This window comes from Meles meles, chromosome 1 (assembly GCF_922984935.1).
Source record: "Meles meles chromosome 1, mMelMel3.1 paternal haplotype, whole genome shotgun sequence".
NCBI classification, from domain to species: Eukaryota; Metazoa; Chordata; class Mammalia; order Carnivora; family Mustelidae; genus Meles; species Meles meles.
The window spans coordinates 174,497,145-174,516,126 of record NC_060066.1 but is presented as its reverse complement, the minus strand read 5'-3'; the positions used below and the strand labels follow the sequence as shown (position 1 = coordinate 174,516,126).

General features: G+C 40.0%; 1 protein-coding gene and 1 non-coding gene across 2 annotated transcripts in view; both read left to right on the top strand.

Moving 5' to 3' along the window:
* ZYG11B (zyg-11 family member B, cell cycle regulator) overlaps positions 1–18,982 on the top strand; it is a 94,218-nt gene that overhangs the window by 59,847 nt on the left and 15,389 nt on the right. Inside the window, exons 11-13 of the mRNA XM_045999541.1 lie at positions 6,255–6,452; positions 6,585–6,637; positions 7,949–8,046. Coding sequence (XP_045855497.1) covers positions 6,255–6,452; positions 6,585–6,637; positions 7,949–8,046 — 349 coding nt within the window. The remainder of the gene's footprint in view (positions 1–6,254; positions 6,453–6,584; positions 6,638–7,948; positions 8,047–18,982) is intronic.
* On the top strand, positions 17,175–17,279 carry LOC123928138. Its single transcript, XR_006815622.1, has one exon. It is a non-coding gene; the product is annotated as a U6 spliceosomal RNA (small nuclear RNA).

The window sequence follows — 18,982 nt, the reverse complement described above, 5'->3', positions numbered from 1 at the left end:
TTTTTTAATCCAGTCTGAAAATCTGCTTTTTATTTGGGCTGTTGGATCATTTACATTTAATGTGATTATTGATTTGGTTAGATTTGAGCTCATTAACTTGGTATTTGTTTCCTGTTTGTCCCATCTGTTCTTTGTTTTTCCCTTCTTTTTCTGCCTTCTTTCAGTTTAAGTATTTTTTATGATTCCTTTTGATTTCTTCTCTTGATTTATTAGTGATTACTCTTTGTAATTTTAATGATTGCATTGGGTTTGTAGTATACCTTTTTTTTTTTTTAAGAGTTTATTTATTTATTTGACAGACAGAGATCACAAGTAGGCAGAGAGAGAGGGGGAAGCAGGCTCCCTGCTAAGCAGAGAGCCGATGGGATGCAGGGGCTTGATCCCAGGCTCTGGGATCAAGACTGGAGCTGAAGGCAGAGGCTTTAACCCACTGAGCCATCCAGGCGCCCCTGTAGTATACATTCTTAAGCACAGTCTTCCTTTAAGTGATTTTATATAATTTCATATATAGTATAAGAATGGCTTCCATTTCTACTCTTCTTTCCTTGATGCTATTATCATGCATTTTACTTTTACATATGTTATAAACCACAAAGACATTACTTTTGTTTAAAATGTCAATTATCTTTTAAGGGTACTTAAATAATTAAACATGTTTACCCAAGTAGTTATTATTTCTGATACTCTTCTTTCCTTTGTATAGATCCAGATTTGTATCTGATACTGTTCTCCTTCTGCCTGAGAGACATCCTTCAACCTTTCTTGTAGTACACATCTACTGTTGATTAATTCTTCAGCTTTTATATGTTTGCAGATGTCTTTACTTAACCTTCAGTTTTGAAAGACATTTTTGCCACATATAGAATTCTAGGTTGACAGTACTTTAAAGATGTTGGTTAACTTTTTTCTTACTTACATTTTCCAGTGAAAAATCTGATGTCGTCATTATCTTTATTCTGTATGCACATGATTTTTCCTCTGGCCACCTTTAAGAGATTAGCAATAATGTTGAGTGATATGATTATGATGTATCTTGATGTAATTTACGTCATGGTTCCTGTGTTTGGGATTCATTGAGTTTCTTGATCTATAGGTTTATAGTTTTCATTAAGTGTGAAAAGGTTTTGGCCATTATTTCTTCAAAAAAAAATTTTTTTTGTACTGCTCTTCTTGCCCCCAACCCACTGGAGACTTTGGAGACTACAGTTTCTTGTATATTAAACTGCCTATGGGGCGCCTGGGTCGCTCAGTCATTAGGTGTCTGCCTTTGGCTCAGGTCATGATCCCAGGGTTCTGGGATCAAGCCCCGCATTGAACCCCACATCAGGCTCCCTGCTCAGCAGGAAGCCTCCTTTTCCCTCTCTCACTCCACCTGTTTGTGTTCCCTCTCTTGCTGTGTCTCTCTCTGTCAAATAAATAAATAAAATCTTAAAAAAAAAATAACTGTCTGAAATTGTGCCACAGCTCATTGGTGCTCTTCCATTTTTCTATGTGTATTCCAATTTGGATAGTTTCCATTGCTGTTCCTTCTAATTCAGTAATCATTTCTTCTGCAATATCTAATCTGCTGTTAATCACATCCATTGCATGTTTTATTTTAGGCATCATTTTCTTCTCCGGAAGTTTTGGTTTTTATTATATCTTCCGTGTTTCTATGTAACTTTTGAACATATGAAATACATTTGTAGTAACTTTTTTACTGTCCTTTCTGCTAATTATAGCATGTGTCACTTCTGGGTCAATTTCAAATGATTGATTATTCTCATTTTGAATTGTGTTTTCCTGCCACTTTGCATGCCTGGTCGTTTTTGATTGAAAATCAGACATTGTGATTTTTATCTTGCTGGATATTTTTTTGTTTTCCTAAAAAACATTCTTGAACTATGTCCTGGGATACAAACTTACTTTTAAACAGTTTGGTCATTTGGCGTCTTGCTTTTATGATTTATTAGGAAAGTCCAGAGCAATGCTGGGGTTAGGGCTATTTACAGAGACAAGACTATCCTGAGTACTCTATCCTGTGCCTTGAAAATGAAGTTTTTCCAGACTGGGTAATGAAAACAAGCATTATTCCTGGTCCTGTGTGAATGCTAGGAACTTTTCTCTAATCATTTTTTATCATTTCCTGCCCTCATACAGTTTCAGTTATTTCAGATAGGAGAGTAACTCTGACCCCTTTTTACTTCATTTTGGCCAGAAGTATGTGTCCTCATCAATCTTCCATCAAATAGAATTAAAAATGAGAAATGTGTCTTTTATATTTACCCACATATTTCTCATACTACTCTTTACGTATCTTTTAGTGTATGTGTGGTAGCAATGAATTTTCACTCAGGCTTTGTTTGTATGAAAAAGAATCTTGCTTTTACTTTCAAAAGTTACATTTCTTAAAAAAATTTAAATTTCTGGGGCGCCTGGGTGGCTCAGTGGGTTAAAGCCTCTGCCTTCGGCTCAGGTCATGATCCCAGAGTCCTGGGATCAAGCCCCACATCGGGCTCTCTGCTCTGCAGGGAGCTTGCTTCCTCCTCTCTCTCTGCCTGCCTCTCTGCCTGCTTGTGATTTCTCTCTGTCAAATAAATGAAATATTTAAAAAAAATTTAAATTTCTGCTGATTACTGAGTTAAAATGGATATTTTTTTCTGTTAGATTTTTGGGTTTATAATTTTCATCAAATTTGGAAAAATTGGGGCGCCTGGGTGGCTCAGTGGGTTAAAACCTCTGCCTTCTGCTCAGGTCATGATCCTGGGGTCCTGGGATCGAGCCCCGCATCGGGCTCTCTGCTCAGCAGGGAGCCTGCTTCCCCCCCCCCCCGCCCCCGCCGCCTGCCTCTCTGCCTACTTGTGATCTCTCTCTGTCAAATGAATAAATAAAATCTTTTAATAAAAAAAAAATTGGGGGGCGCCTGGGTGGCTCAGTGGGTTAAAGCCTCTGCCTTCAGCTCAGGTCATGATTCCAGGGTCCTGGGATCGAGCCCCGCATCAGGCTCTCTGCTCAGTGGGGAGCCTGCTTCCTCCTCTCTCTCTGCCTGCCTCTCTGCCTACTTGTGATTTCTGTCTGTCAAAAAAAAAATTTTTTTTTGGAAAAATTTTGGCTATTACATCTTTAAATACACACACACACACACACACACTTTTTTTTTTTTTTTTTTTTTTGGTACCTTTTCTCCTCTGTCTTTCTGGGATTCCAGTTGTAGGTATGGGAGATTGCTTACTATTATCTTATAGGTCACAAAGTAATCTATTAGCTTTTCTCCCAAGGTTTGTTATTGTTTTTTCTTTATCTGCTTTCACTTGGATGTTTCCTCTTGCTGCGTTTTTGTTTTGTTTTGTTTTTTATTTTATTTTATTTGACAGACGGAGATCACAAGCAGGCAGAGAGGCAGGCAGAGAGAGAGAGAGAGAGCGAGCGCGGGGGAAGCAGGCTCCCTGCTGAGCAGAGAGCCCTATGCGGGGCTCAATCCCAGGACTCTGGGATCATGACCCGAGTGGAAGGCAGTGGCTCTAACCCACTGAGCCACCCAGGTGCCCCCTCTTGCTGCGTTTTTTTTTAATTCACTAGGGGTTTTTTCCTCCAACATCTCATCTGCTGCTAATTTCACCTGGTATATTTTTCATTTCAGATATATATAGATATGTGTGTGTGTGTGTGTGTGTGTGTATGAATACTTTTTATTTCTAGAAGCTACATTTAAATCTTTGTATAGCTTCATTTTCTCTCTTCAGGTTTATGTTTTCCTTTCATCCTGAGTCATACTTACAACATTTATCGTAGCTGTTTTAAGTCTTTGTATGCTAATTCTATTATCCCTGTCATTTCTGAGTCCATTTTAGTAACTGATTTTTTTTCTCTTGGTTTTAGATCATATTTTCATGACTCTTTATATGCCTGGTGATTTTTGGCTAGATGCCAGTCATTGTGGAATTTACATTGATTTTTGCTGGATATTATTGTTTTTCTTTAGAGTTTTGAACTTTGCTCTTACAGTTGAGCTACTCACAGATCAAGTTGTTACTTTCAAAGCTTATTTATTTGCTTTGTTATAGTGGCTTCAGATTAGACTTTATCCAGGGACTGATACATAATTTAGCTCCACTCTTCTGCAATACTCTGTTTATTATGTGATGTCTTCACTCTGCCTGGTGGGAACGTGTACTCTTCCTAACCCTCTGTGATGTGGGGATGTGTTCATATATTGCTTTCTGGTAGTTCTTTTCCTAGCCTCATGGAGCTTCACTTTGCATCATACTCAGCCAAGCATTTAAGGGGATTCTTCTGCAGGTATCTTTCTCTCTGGAGCTTTAGCTTTTCTAGTACTCTGTTCTGCACATTTTTGCTTCCTTGGCCATCTTGATCACTGATCTCTGTCTCCTCAATTCAGCAAAAACTGCAGGATTCTCTTCAGGCTTCCCATACCTGCACAGCAATCCTGGAAACTGCCCCATTTGAATACTTTCTCTCAGGTATAGACATTCTTGTATACCTGTTGTCCACTATCAAAAAACAGTTCTCTCGTATAGTTTGTCTGGTTTTCTAATAACTTCTTTATGGCAGGGAAGAATGGCCATAATTCTTTTTTTTTTTTTTTAAGAACTTTATTTTTGTTTTAAGTAATCTCTACCTGCAACATGGAGTTTGAACTTACAACCCCAAGATCAAGAGTTTCGTGCTCTACTAACTGAGGCAGACAGGTGTCCCAAGAATGGCCATCGTTCTTTTGATATTCTGTTTTGCTCTTTCCTTTGTTTTTTGTTTTAATAGTAGTGTCTTTGTTGGGGGGAGGCATTTGTTTGTTTGTTTTACTTTTTTTATCAGTTACTATCTCACAATATGAGGTTCAGAGCTACCTACTGTTGTGTTTGATTACTCTTATTATGGATTGTTTTCATTGTGAATTGTAGTTTAGCACTGTGATGTGTCATCTTCTCTGGGACTTAAAGTTCAAAATGTGTCCTCAGAGGGTCTTTGTTTCTTTCTTTTTTTCTTTCTTTTCTTATTTTTGTCACTATAAAAATGCTATGTAAAAAATGTAAATAGGGGGGCGCCTGGGTGGCTCAGTGGGTTAAAGCCTCTGACTTCGACTCAGGTCATGATCCCAGGGTCTGGGATGGAGCCCTCCATCGGGCTCTCTGCTCAGCAGGGGACCTGCTTTCCTTCCTCTCTCTCTGCCTACCTGTGATCTCTGTCAAATAAATAAATAAATAAATAAATCTTTTTAAAAATGTAAATAGGGAAGAATATGAAAAATAAAAGTAAAATGCCTCTACTTTTTAAAAAATTTTATTTATTCATTGAGACAGAGAAAGTATGAGCAGTGGTGAGGGGCAGAGGGAGAGGAAGAAGCAGGGATCCTGACTGACGCAGGGCCCAATCCCAGGTCCCCAGGATCATGACCTAAAGGCAAACACTTACCAACTGAGCCACCTGAAATGTCTTTTCTTATTTGAATGTGTGAGATTAGAGAGGGGTGATGATTAATCATTCATGCTGGTGGAAAATAGATTGTACACATTTTAAAGTTAAACTTGTCTCTTCTATCCTCACTCTTTTTCTTATTAAAGAAGAAAACTTGTTAATCCTTACAAGATATATGTTTGGACATGATGCCTTTCACTTTCATTTATTATAGAATGACTTAAGCTAGGGAGTGAATAGTCTCTTTAACAATCAAAAGTTCAAGTCTTGGTTCCTAAGCAATGGAATCAACATATTAGGAAGAAAATTACTATTTCATAGTAGATCAAATGAAGTTTTAAGAATTAGGATTAATCTTCAGAGTAGTAAGTTGGATCTTAGATCTTTTGGAAGATCAACCAGACTGAACTGGAAACCCATCAGTTGTTTCCCATGTGAACAGAGGTCTTCTTATGTACTGCCTAGGGAAGCCTTAGAAGGAACAGAGGGGCAAGCTGGAGGGCTCAGTCATTAAGTGTCTGCCTTCAGCTCAGGTCATGATCCCAGGGTCCTAGAATTGAGCCCCACATCAGGCTCCCTGCTCAGCGGGAAAACCTGCCTCTCCCTTTCCCATTCCCCCTGCTTGTATTGCCTCTCTCACTGTCTTTCTCTCTGTGTCAAATAAATAAATAGAATCTTTTTTTAAAAAAGGAACAGAGTGTAATGATTTAAACATATATTGGCATATGTACAAAAGGTGAAGACTGTTATTAAGCCCAGTGAGTTCCTTCTTGGAATGCAAAGGGCCAGTTAGCCATTTATTGTTCATAATACTTTAATTTTTATATCCTCTTTTTTTCCAGAATAATATAGCTGAAGTACAAGAATTGCATTCTGAATTAATGTGGAAGGATTTTATAGACCACATCAGTAGCCTCCTACATAGTGTTGAAGTAGAAGTCAGTTACTTCGCAGCTGGAATCATTGCCCATTTAATATCTAGAGGTGAACAAGCTTGGACGTTGAGCCGTAGCCAGAGGAATTCTCTTCTGGATGATTTGGTAGGGTCGTTTGGTATTTTCTAGAAGCATACAAACAACATTCATAATAGTTAAACTTTCAGAGGCTCTTATTACAATAATGCAGTGCTAAATAAATATTGTGTTCTTTCTTGTGTGTCTTGTGTCTTGCAGCATTCAGCTATTTTGAAATGGCCAACTCCAGAGTGTGAGATGGTGGCATACAGGTAATTAGCAAGATAATTAGTATTAAACTAGTAACCTAGTCATTTTGCTTGCTTAAGAGATCATTCCTACTAGGTGTATAATGTATTTTCCCTCAGGCATCTATCTTTTTACTGGTTTTTTAAAGGATCAAAGTATTTTTACTTTTTTCTGCTACATGTCATTCAGTAGTTCTTCCTTCATTCCACATTTATTGAAGACAAGTGCCAAGGACTTTTTCTGTGTGCTTGAAATTCAAAGATGAGTAAGACATTCTGCCTACATATAAGAACCTTACAGCTGGGGTGCCAGAGTGGCACAATCGGTTGGGTGTTCAGCTCAGGGTTGTGAGTCTGAGCTGCACAGAGCCAGCATGGAGTCTGCTTGAGATCCTCTCTCCCTCTTCTCCTGCGCCTCCTATTCGTGCTCTCTCTGTCTCAGAAATACATAAATCTTAGAAAAAGAAAGGAAAAAAAAGAACCTTACGGTCTACTGAGGAACAACAAAATGTGAATCAAATATAGTTCACTCTTAAGCTAGTTATATGGATAGGGTTCTATGAAATTAAAGATGACAATACTTAAATGCACTGGGAAGTGGTAAAATGCTTCCAGAGGAAGTAGATTTTGAGCTGAGTTTTGAGAGAAAATAAATAGGGGCAGAAGATTTTAGGAAGAAGAAATAATGTATTAATGCAAAGAGGTCCAAGACTAGATGACACATTGAAAGAAGTAGCACCAGGTTAGTTTGTGAAACTGTAATAATTTCTTAAATTGCATACTGGATGCCTAACTGTTTATGACAATTAGGTTTCTTGATAGTTAAGTTACTGATTGCCAGGTATACTCCATATTGCTACATAAGTAATACTATTGCACCTTACTTTTATTCTCTACTTCATAAATGCTGATACTGGCAACATTTTTGATTCCCCCAGCTTAATGTTCTGCCTGTGTTGGGGCGGAAGACCAGGAGAAATAGAAAGGCTAATTCTAGACCCTCATGATGTTCTACGAATTAGTTATCAACTGACTCCTCCTTTTCTAAGTTTCCAAACCAAAGTCTGCTATTCTCCAAATATTTATTTTCAAGACCAAAAGAGTACTTTTGAAAAAATTATTTCTCTCCGTTAGTACCTTATTCTGATCACCTTCCATCTTTTGTACCAAAACTTTTATCTGAATATGATCCTTTCTCAAATGGCTAACACAAAGAAAAGGTGTGTTATAGTTCACTTATGTTAGATGCAATTTCTAGAATGGAAAACTCAGGAATTATTGCTTTAGAAAATGACACTAAGTATAGCATGTAACTTTTTTCTTTTGAAATTTTAGGTCCTTTAATCCATTTTTCCCATTACTTGGCTGTTTTACAACACCAGGAGTCCAGCTGTGGGCAGTTTGGGCCATGCAACATGTCTGCAGCAAGAATCGTATGTACAAAAAAAACTATGTTTTTCTTTATCAGTGAAATTCTCTTTAGAGAGGAAAGCCATTTCTACATGGTAAATTGAGTTGAATATTTTTAAGGACACAGATTTTAAAAGATACAGTATAAGAGAATCTTTAGGGGTGCCTGGCTCAGTTGGTAAAGCATATGACTCTTGATCTCAGGATCGTGAGTTCAAGCCCCACGTTGAACAGCGAGATTACTTAAAAAAAAAAAGGGGGGGGGGACATTGTGTGGCTCAGTCTGTTAAGCGTCTGCCTTTCCCTCAGGGCCCAGTCCTGCACTGGGCTCCCTGCTTAGCAGGGAGTCTGCTTCTCCCTCTCCTTGCCCCTCCCCCTGCTTGTACTCTTTCTCAAATAAATAAATAAAATAAATAAAGTCATTTAAAAAAAGAGAGGGGTGCCTGGGTGGCTCAGTCAGTTAAGTGTCTGCCTTCAGCTCAGTTCATGATCCCAGGGTCCTGGGATCGAGCCCTACATCAGGCTCTCTGTTCAGCAGGGAGCCTGCTTCCCCGCCCCCCACCGCCTGCCTCTCTGCCTACTTGTGGTCTCTGTCTGCCAAATAAATAAATAAAACTTAAAAAAAAGGAGAGAGAGAGAATCTTAAGTTATAAAATAAATATATTCTTGGGGCACCTGGGTGGCTCAGTGGGTTAAGCCTCTGCCTTCGGCTCAGGTCATGATCCCAGGGTCCTGGGATCGAGCCCCACATCGGGCTTTCTGCTCAGCAGGAAGCCTGCTTCCCCTCTCTCTCTCTGCCTGCATCTCTCTGACTACTTGTGATCTCTTTCTGTGTTAAATAAGTAAGTGAAATCTTTAAAAAATAATAATAATAATAAATAAATATATTCTTTCAGAATTCGCTTAGTAATACTAGATACTGAGTGACAGTGGTAGATGAGGCACTGTTCTGACCTCATGGAGTATGAAGATTAGGAGCCTACAGTGAGTCCATATGCAAAAGCAAAAGTTTTAAGGCAAGCAGTGTTTATGGTTCATTCCAGTTTCCACTCCTTATCCTCACAAAATGCCGTTGTTTAATAAGATAATGCTCTCACCACCCATGGTCTCTGGAGAAGCAGGAATTTAGATTAGATTCTGTATTACATTTTTTTGAGGGTTGTGATATAACTCTTCATTGTTTATTTATTAATAAAAACTCATTCCATAAATGATTTACATAAGAAACACTTTACATAAGACATTACATAAGAACATTACATAAGAAACACTTTAATAGTAGAAACACTTTAGGGGCGCCTGGGTGGCTCAGTGGGTTAAAGCCTCTGCCTTCGGCTCAGGTCATGATCCCAGGGTTCTGGCATCGAGCCCCGCATTGGGCTCTCTGCTCTGCGGACAGCCTGCTTCCTCCTCTCTCTCTCTGCCTGCCTCTCTGCCTACTTGTGATCTCTGTCTGTCAAATAAATAAATAAAATCTTAAAAAAAAAACAGTAGAAACACTTTGAGTATAAATTAAAATATTTGAAATTCGAAACCAGGATCAAGGGAAATTAATTTTGAAAAGAAATTAAAAACTATAGTGAAAATAATAGAATAAATATGTAGACCATGCATGGTGATTCAGGTTCTTTTTGTGACTGGGCTGCAAATCAGCTACATGATTCTCTTCCTGTGTAAGGAGGAAAAACTATTTCATATCCTCGTGGGAATCTAAAGCTTTTCTGAGCAATTAACTACAAATTAAATTTCTTTTATAGGATCTCAATAGGGGTGATATTATAAATGGCTTCATATAAGAAACATGAGCGCATTGCAGGAAATAACAATAACATTTTATTAGATACTTTCTTATTCTTTGATGAAAACTCAGTGCATACTGCAAAAAGGTGACTTAGTAAAAAAAACTCTTAGGTTGGATAGACAGAGGAGGAGGGTTTAGGGAATGGGATGTGACAGACAAAACTGCTTTGTATCCAACTAAACTTCTTTTTTTTTTTTTTAAAGATTTTATTCATTTATTTGAAAGACAGAAATTACAAGTAGGCAGAGAGAGAGGAGGAAGCAGGCTCCCTGCTGAGCAGAGAGCCCGATGCGGGGCTCGATCCCAGGACCCTGGGATCATGACCTGAGCCAAAGGCAGAGGCTTTAACCCACTGAGCCACCCAGGCACCCCTCCAACTAAACTTCTACCTGGAAGCTTTTCTGACCCTTCCTACCAAATTCCCAGTTTATTCATAAACATAATCTGCCTCTGATCTAAAAATTTCCTCCTTTTATTATCCCTACAGGTTCTGAGAACTCCCTAGTTTCTTAACAGCCTATCCCATGTTATACCTAGCTTCTGATCTCTAGGTTTCTTTCTTCATTACTCAAGGAATGAGCTTTTCACAGTTTTATAAGAGAAAACAAAACATAACGTGAATAATAGAAATAATATAAAATATATAAAAATAATATAAAATAATATAAATTATAAATTATAATATAAATTATAAATAATATAAACTAATATATATAAAATATGAATAACATATATTCATATGTGTTTCTTTATTTTTAAATGATTACTTTTATGTGTAGGTGTTTATTTAGGTTTATTCTGAGGAGTCACAACCCTGAAAATTTTATTGTAAAATCCACTGTAGGGGGATGCCTGGCTGTCTTAGTCAGTAGAACATGCAACTCTTGATCTTGGGGTTGTAAGTTCAAGCCCCACAATGGGTATAGAGATTACTTAGAAATAAAATCTAGAATAAAATAAAAAATTAAATAAAATGCACTGGAGGGACACCTGGCTGGCTCAGTCAGTAGACCATGAGACTCTTGATCTGGGGATTGAGAGCCCCATAAAAAAAAAAGACAATAAATAAAATGCAGTATAATTGGGGAATGTTAAAGTATTTTATCTTTAACTAGGGTAATTCAGATTTCTGCATTCTTGCTTCCCAGGCTTACTTTATTTAAATGGAATTTGCTTCTCAGTTTGCATTAAAAGTTCTAATGCTGCTTACAGCTTTTAATAATTAAGAGATAGTATGGCTTGGTAGTTAAGGGCACACAGGAATCTACCTGGGTTCAAATTATGTTCTAGCACTTACTATGTATGCCAGCTTGAGCAATTTATTAAGCCTAGGATCTCAGTTTCCACATTTGTCAAATGGGAATAATAATGGTACCTATTTCACATGTTATAATGAGCATTTTCCCGTATTTTAGAAAGTTTAACAACATGATTTTTAATAATCACATAATCTTTATTGTATGACATATTAGTTTCCTAGTACTCATAACAAAGTTCCACATGTGGGTGTCTTAAAACAACAGGAAGGAAGAAAAAAAAAAAAACAAAACAGGAAGGTTTGGGGCACCTGGGTGGTTCAGTTGGTTAAGTGTCTGCCCTCAGCTCAGGTCCTGATCCCAGGGTCTTGGGATCAAGCCCCCCACATCAGGCTCCTTACTCAGCAGAGAATTTGCTTCTCCCTCTCCCACTCCCTCTGCTTGTGTGTGCTCTTTCTTTCTCTCTTTCAAATAAAATAAATAAAATCTTTTTTTTAAAAAAAAAGGAGGGGAAGCGAACCATAAGAGACTATGGACTCTGAAAAACAACCTGAGGGTTTTGGAGGGGCGGGGGTGGGAGGTTGGGGGAACCAGGTGGTGGGTAATAGGGAGGGCATGTATTACATGGAGCACTGGGTGTTGTGCAAAAACAATGAATACTGTTACGCTGAAAAAAAAATTAATTAATTAAAATTAAAAAAAATAGGAATGTTTTTCTCTCAGTTCTGGAGACTAGGAGTCTAAAATCAAGGTGTCATTGGGGCTGCCTTTTCTTTGACAGTTCTAGTGGAGAATTCGTCCTTGCTTCTTGCTTCTGGTATGTGCGGCCAATCCTTGGCATTCCTTGGCTTATAGAGGCATCACTCCTGTCAGATGATCATCTTCTCCTTATGTGTCTTCACATTGTTTTCTGTGTGTATCTATTTCTGTGTCCACATCTCTCCTTTTCATCGGAGAATACTAGTCATACTGGATTAAGGTCCACCCTAATAAGTTCATCTTAACTACATTAGGAACAACTCTGTTTCCAAATAAGATCACATTCTGAAGTGCTGAGGATTAGGACCTGTCTTCTTGGGGGACATAGCTCAACCCTTAACATATGCCTCTATACTTAATAATAAATGAACTTAGCAGTAATTTATATAGTCCCTTTCCTATTGATGAATGTTTAAGTAGTCTACATTTTAATTTTTTGTTTTTTATTTTTTTATTTTTTTAAAGATTTTATTTATTTATTTGACAGACAGAGATCACAAGTAGGCAGAGAGGCAGACAGAGAGAGAGGAAGGGAAGCAGGCTCCCCGCTGAGCAGACAGCTCGATGCAGGGCTTAATCCCAGTGATGAAGTTCTAGAACCTAGGTGAGGTTCATTGAGGTGAGGTCCGGAGCCAATGACCAAGAAAGAATTCTTGAGACATCTTTGGTGCAAAATGTTGGTTTATTAGAGCACGGGGACAGGACCCGTGGGCAGAAAGAGCTGCTGCTCCGCGGATGTGAGGAGTGGCTGGTTATATACACAGGAGTTGGTTAGGTGAGGACAAAGGGGGTGTTCAGAAGGGCTATCAGGGTAAAGAAGACTGTCAAGATATTGAAGGCCTGGTTACTATCAAGCCAAGGCCGTTTTTCCTCTAATGAGGCACTAACACGAAGACAACTGGGGAGTCTCCTGGTGGAATGTCGCATTCCTGCTATCAAGCGTCCTTGTTAGTGAGATTTAGGTTTAGAAGAAATTTAACTTTATTTACTTTTCCTTCTACCTCAACCTCCTTCAGTTTTGTTTATGGAGGGGAGGGCGACATTAGGGCTCGAGGAACTGAGTTATGTGCCTCTGGAAATTGGGCTATTGATAAGGTAACTTCTTTGTTGTAAATCTCAAGGACATTTGTAAACCAAGGGAGACTCCTGCCTTGCAGGATTGTGATCTCTGCAAGTTAATTATTTGTTTTTACCAAGGGGAGTGGGTGGAGAGGGGGTGCAAAGTGCCACCTTTTGCTTTGGCCTCAGTCAGCCTCCTGCTCCCTCATCACCAGGACCCTGAGATCATGACCTGAGCTGAAGGCAGAGGCTTACCCCACTGAGCCACCCAGGCGCCCCCTACCTTTTCATTTTAAAGATTTTTTTTTTTTAATTTATTTATTTGACAGAGAGAGACCACAAGTAGGCAGAGAGGCAGGCAGAGAGAGAGAGAGAGAGAGAGGGAAGCAGGCTCCCTGCTAAGCAGAGAGCCGGATGCAGGACTCGATCCCAGGACCCTGAGATCATGACCTGAGCCGAAGGCAGCGGCTTAACCCACTGAGCCACCCAGGTGCCCCTACGTTTTCATTTTAAAATTACATCCAGACACTTGTTTGAGTGAGAGATATTAATCACACCTTTATTTATGATAGCAAGTAACTCTAACCTAGAGGTCCAGCAATAGACAAATGTTAAATAATGTTGAAATACCAAAAAAAAGGTATATTTGTATGTTATTGTAAGTGAAGAAGACATGATAGAAAATTATATAGGCAGAAATATATTCTGGGGGCCATGACATAATAACTTATACCAGACTAGCCCTCTAGCCATTAATAATAGAAAATGCAGGGTGGAGAAGATTTGAAACAAATCTTTATAGACATTAGGCAGAAGGCAGCAAAGATTCCCATCCCTGAAAGAGAACCAAGTATAGCACAGCAATTTTATTGAACTGAGGAGACAGAAATCAAGAGTTTGGTAAGACTGAGATATGGAAGAGGTACCTGGGGCCTCAGTTGATTAAGTGACTGCCTTCGGCTTAGGTCATGATCCTAGAGTCCTGGGATGGAGCCTTACATCAGGTTCTCTGCTTAGTGGGGAGCCTACTCTTCCTCTCCCTCTGCTGCCCCCCACCCCACTTGTGCTTTCTCTCTCTCTCTGTCAAATAAATAAATGAAATCTTTAAGAGATTGAGATATGAGACAAAATTTATGGAATTTATGAGGCAGAATAATGCAGAGGTGACTGCTACATCTAGAAGGGACTTCAGAAATCTTTCTAAGGATATCTTGAGTCTTTTGCTAATTAGTGAGTGGTAAATGCCTAGGGTGAGACTCCTTTGGGCTTGATTTTTTCCTTTACTGTGCAGAAACTTTTACCTTGATGAAGTCCCACCAGTTCATTTTTGCTTTTGTTTCCCTTGCCTCAGTGACATATCTAGTAAGAAGTTGCTACAGCCAAGGTCAAAGAGGTTGTTGCTTGTATTTTTCTCTAGGATTCTGATAGTTTCCTGCCTCACATTTAGGTCTTTCATCCATTTTGAATTTATTTTTCTGTATGGTATAAGGAAGTAGTCCAGTTTTCCCAACACTGATGTGGTTTTATAATATAGGTGAGGTTTGGTGGCATGAGGTCCAGAGCCAATGACCAAGAAAGAAGCTAGAGACGTCTTTGGTGCAGAATAGTGGTTTATTAAAGCGTGGGACTGGACCTGTGGGCAGAAAGAGCTTCTGCCCCAGGGTTGTGAGGGGTGGCTGATTATATACTATGGGGTTGGGGGAGGTAAGGAAAAGGAGGTTTCAAGAAAGAACTTTCGTATGTTAAAGAAGACTCACAGGATACTGGAGGCCTTGCCATTGTCAGGTTAAGGTTGTTTACCCCTCTAGTAAGTCATTAACGGTAAAATAGTTGGGAGCTTCCTTGAGGAACATTACACTTTGCCACTTCAAGTATCTCTCAATGGGCTGCAGATTTTAAGGACATTTAATTGTATTTAATTTCCTTCTGGAAGTTAGACCATTGATAGAAATGCTTTGTTCTTGTAAATTGCTAAGACATTTGTAAACTGAGGGAGACTTAGGTCTTGCAGGATTGTGATCTCTATTAGTTAACTATTTGTTTTTCCTTTCCTTAGCTTTAGGGCAGCCGGGAATTCATGAGGAATGTCACATATATCCCATAGGGGTGGAGGGTTGTGGGGTGTCAGTTCTGCTTTGTCTTCAGCTTGCTTCTGTTCCCTCAGCAACACCATTTGTTGAAGAGACTGTCTTTTTTCCCTTGGGTATTCTTTCCTGCTTTGTCGAAATTTAGTTGATCATTTAGTTGTGGGGAACTAACTTTGTGCCAGAGAAGAACTAAGTACTCTTTTTAAAAAAGACAACAAGGGGCACCTGGGTGGCTCAGTGGGTTGAGCCGCTGCCTTCGGCTCAGGTCATGATCTCAGGGTCCTGGGATCGAGTCCCGCATCCGGCTCTCTGCTCAGCAGGGAGCCTGCTTCCCTCTCCCTTTCTCTGCCTACCTCTCTGTCTACTTGTGATCTCTCTCTGTCAAATAAATAAATAAAAATCTAAAAAAAATAAATAAAAATAAAATAAAAATAAAAAAGACAACAAAATCTGTAGACACTCAACAACATATTTGGTATCTGATAAAAAGTGCTAGGTGAGGGGCGCCTGGGTGTCCCAGTCGGTGAGCGTCTGATTCTTGATTTCAGTTCAGGTCATGAGATCAAGTCCCATATCAAGCTCCAAGCTCAGTGGGGCATATAGAGATTTTCTCTCCCTCTTCCTCTGCCCTTCCCCTGCTCATGGGCACACATACTCTCTCTGTCTCTCTCTCAAAGAATATTTTTTTAAAAATTGCTAGTGTTGGGGGCGCCTGAGTGGCTCAGTGGGTTAAAGCCTCTGCCTTCAGCTCGGGTCATGATCCCAGGGTCCTGGGATCGAGCCCCGCATCGGGCTCTCTGCTCCACAGGGAGCCTGCTTCCTCCTCTCTCTCTGCCTGCCTCTCTGCCTAGTTGTGATTTCTCTCTGTCAAATAAACAAAATATTTTAAAAAAAAAAATTGCTAGTGTTGGGTCCCCCAATAATGGGTCCATGGTCAAAGGAGCAAGACTGATATAAAGCGAAGGTCAAGCAAAGCTTTATTTCCCACCAAGCATCAAGCCTCAAACAGACGGGTTGGGGCCGCCCCTTAGAGAGAGGGCGACCCCTCCCTGCCTCACAGACTAACTTTTATAGAGCAAGGCCATGTGGTTGGGCCTGGCCACACACAGGTGGCCAGTGAGATTGTAACACACAGAGAAAGCTGCACAGTCATGCTAGGTCACACATGGGTGGCCAATTGAATTACAATTCACCCATAGTAGCTATTTGAACTAGCCTATCACCTTAGTCAGAATTGGTGCCCAAAAGACAGGGCCCACACTCCTTTGGTAGGGAGACAGTATGCGTGCTTTACTGATTGGATGTCCCCACCTGACCCGGCTCATCCCTGCATTCAGGCCATTATCTCCTTCCATTATTTACTGCATAAACAACAAAATGGCTGTTCAACCGGGGTGGGGCCACTCTGGCTAAATAGGCCCTTACAGCTAGATGAGGGAAGAAGCAGGAAAAAAATTACCCATAATGAGGGAAAAAATAGACGATTAAAATAGACCCAGAAGTGGAGCACCTGGGAGGCTCAGTGGGTTAAGCCTCTGCCTTCAGCTCAAGTCATGATCTCAGGGTCCTGGGATGGAGCCCCACATCAGGCTCTTCGCTCAGCAGGGAGCCTGCTTCCCCCCCCCCTCTGCCTGCCTCTGCCTACTTGTGATCTCTCTCTCTCTCTGTCAAATAAATAAATAAAATCTTTATTAAAAAAAAAAAGGGGGGCGCCTGGGTGGCTCAGTGGATTAAAGCCGCTGCCTTCGGCTCAGGTCATGATCTCAGGGTCCTGGGATTGAGCCCCGCATCGGGCTCTCTGCTCTGCAGGGAGCCTGCTTCCTCCTCTCTCTCTGCCTGCCTCTCTGCCTACTTGTGATCTCTCTCTCTGTCAAATGAATAAATAAATAAAATCTTTAAAAAAAAAAAAAAAAAGAGGGGCACCTGGGTGGCTCAGTGGGTTAAAGCCTCTGCCTTTGGCCCAAGTCATGATCTCAGGGTCCTGGGATCGAGCCACATTGGGCTCTCTGCTCAGCAGGGAGCCTGCTTCCCTCTCTCTTCCTGCCTCTCTGCCTACTTGTGATCTCTCTCTCTCTCTCTCTCTGTCAAATAAATAAATAAAATCTTTAAAAAAAAAAAGAAAGAAAGAAAGAAAGAAATAGACCCAGAAGTGATGGTGATATTGGAATTACAAGAAAAGTAACTTAATGGCTCACTTTGGCAGCACATATATTAAAATTGGGAAGATAAAGAGAAGATTAGCATGGCCCATGCACAAGAATGACACGTAAATTTGTGAAGTTTTCCATATTTTTCATGGTTAGAACCAGAGTAAGCAATGTACGAGTAACAATCTTGCATCCTTGTTTTCCAAAGTTCATTTTATTTTGGTCAGTTCTGTATATTGCACTAATTCCTTTAGGTATTTTCATTATATGAAATCTATCACGTGTCAGAGATGATTTAAACTATTTGAGTGTTGAACGCTAGCAGAACTTGTACATTTATAGTAATTCAGAATTAAAAGGAAAACACTTTACCAGTGTTTAGTTTTATATTGAGATGCTTAGGTTGGGATAAAGTGGTATAAAAGCAAAGAGAGAAAAGACAGAAAGAAAAGCAACCTCAAAAAAATTTTTTATAGGGGCACCTGGGTGGCTCAGTGGGTTAAAGCCTCTGCCTTCGGCTCAGGTCATGATCCCAGAGTCCTGGGATTGAGCCCCACATCAGGCTCTCTGCTCCGCAGGGAGCCTGCTTCCTCCTCTCTCTCTGCCTGCCTCTCTGCCTACTTGTGATCTCTGTCTGTCAAATAAATAAATAAAATCTTGAAAAAAAAATTTTTTTTTATAGACAATCCAAGATTTTAGGGCCACCGGGTTGGGTGTCTGCCTTCAGCTCATGTCATGATCCCAGCATCCTGGGACTGAGCCCCGCAGCGCTAAGCCTGCTTCTCCCTTTACAGCTCCCCCGTGCTTGTGTTCCCTCTCTTACTACCTCTCTCTGTCAAATAAATAAATAAATGAAATCCTTTTTTAAAAAAAGATTTTTATAGAAAACATGAATATTAACAAAAGAAAAATGGCATTCATATAGAAGTGCAAATAATATTGAAAGAACTTAGGGGTGCCTGGGTGGCTCAGTGGGTTAAGCGTCCAACTCTTGATTTCAGCTCAGGTCATGATCTCAGGGTGATGAGATTGAGCCACCTGTTGGGTGTTGTGCTGAGCATGGAGCCTGCTTAAGATTCTCTCTCTCTCTGGGGTACCTGGGTGGCTCAGTGGGTTAAGCCTCTGCCTTCGACTTAGGTCATGATCCCAGGGTCCTGGGATCAAGCCCCGCATCGGTCTCTCTGCTCAGCAGGAAGCCTGCTTCCCCATCTCTCTCCACCTGCCTCTCTGCCTACTTGTGATCTCTCTCTGTCAAATAAATAAATAAAATCTTTAAAAAAAAAAAAGTTTCTCTCTCTCATGAAAATGAAGTGTTTTCTCATCTTCGTTAAACCAGTATTATTCCTGTATGTAAAGAAAGAGAGAAAGAGACCTTCATTATGTTGAAGCCAAGTCCTTTGTACTACAGCTTATGTATGCAACTTCTTTTTCTTACAAACTGGAAATAAAATTTAGCCTCCTTTATCTGTTTAAAAAAAAAAAAGATTCTCTTTCTCCCCACCCCTCCCCTGCCCACTTACTTGCTCTCTCAAAACAAAACAAAACAAAACAAAAACTTAGGAAAATGAACAAAATTGGAGGACTTACACTGCCTGACTTCAAGGTATACTGTAAACTACATTTCTGTGTTCTGTGGCTCCAAGATGTGTGTTTTCCACACCTTACCAACAGTTCTCCAATTATCAGCAAGTCTGACAGGGTGACTTACAAATTTAATTCATTTCTGACAATATTTACCTGGAGATGGCATCAGATCTCACAGTCCCACAGGGCTGCTGTCCCCACTTCTGACGCCAGGACCAAGTGTAGGTTTTTACCTGTGCTTCTGACTGGTTATAAAAATTGGAGGT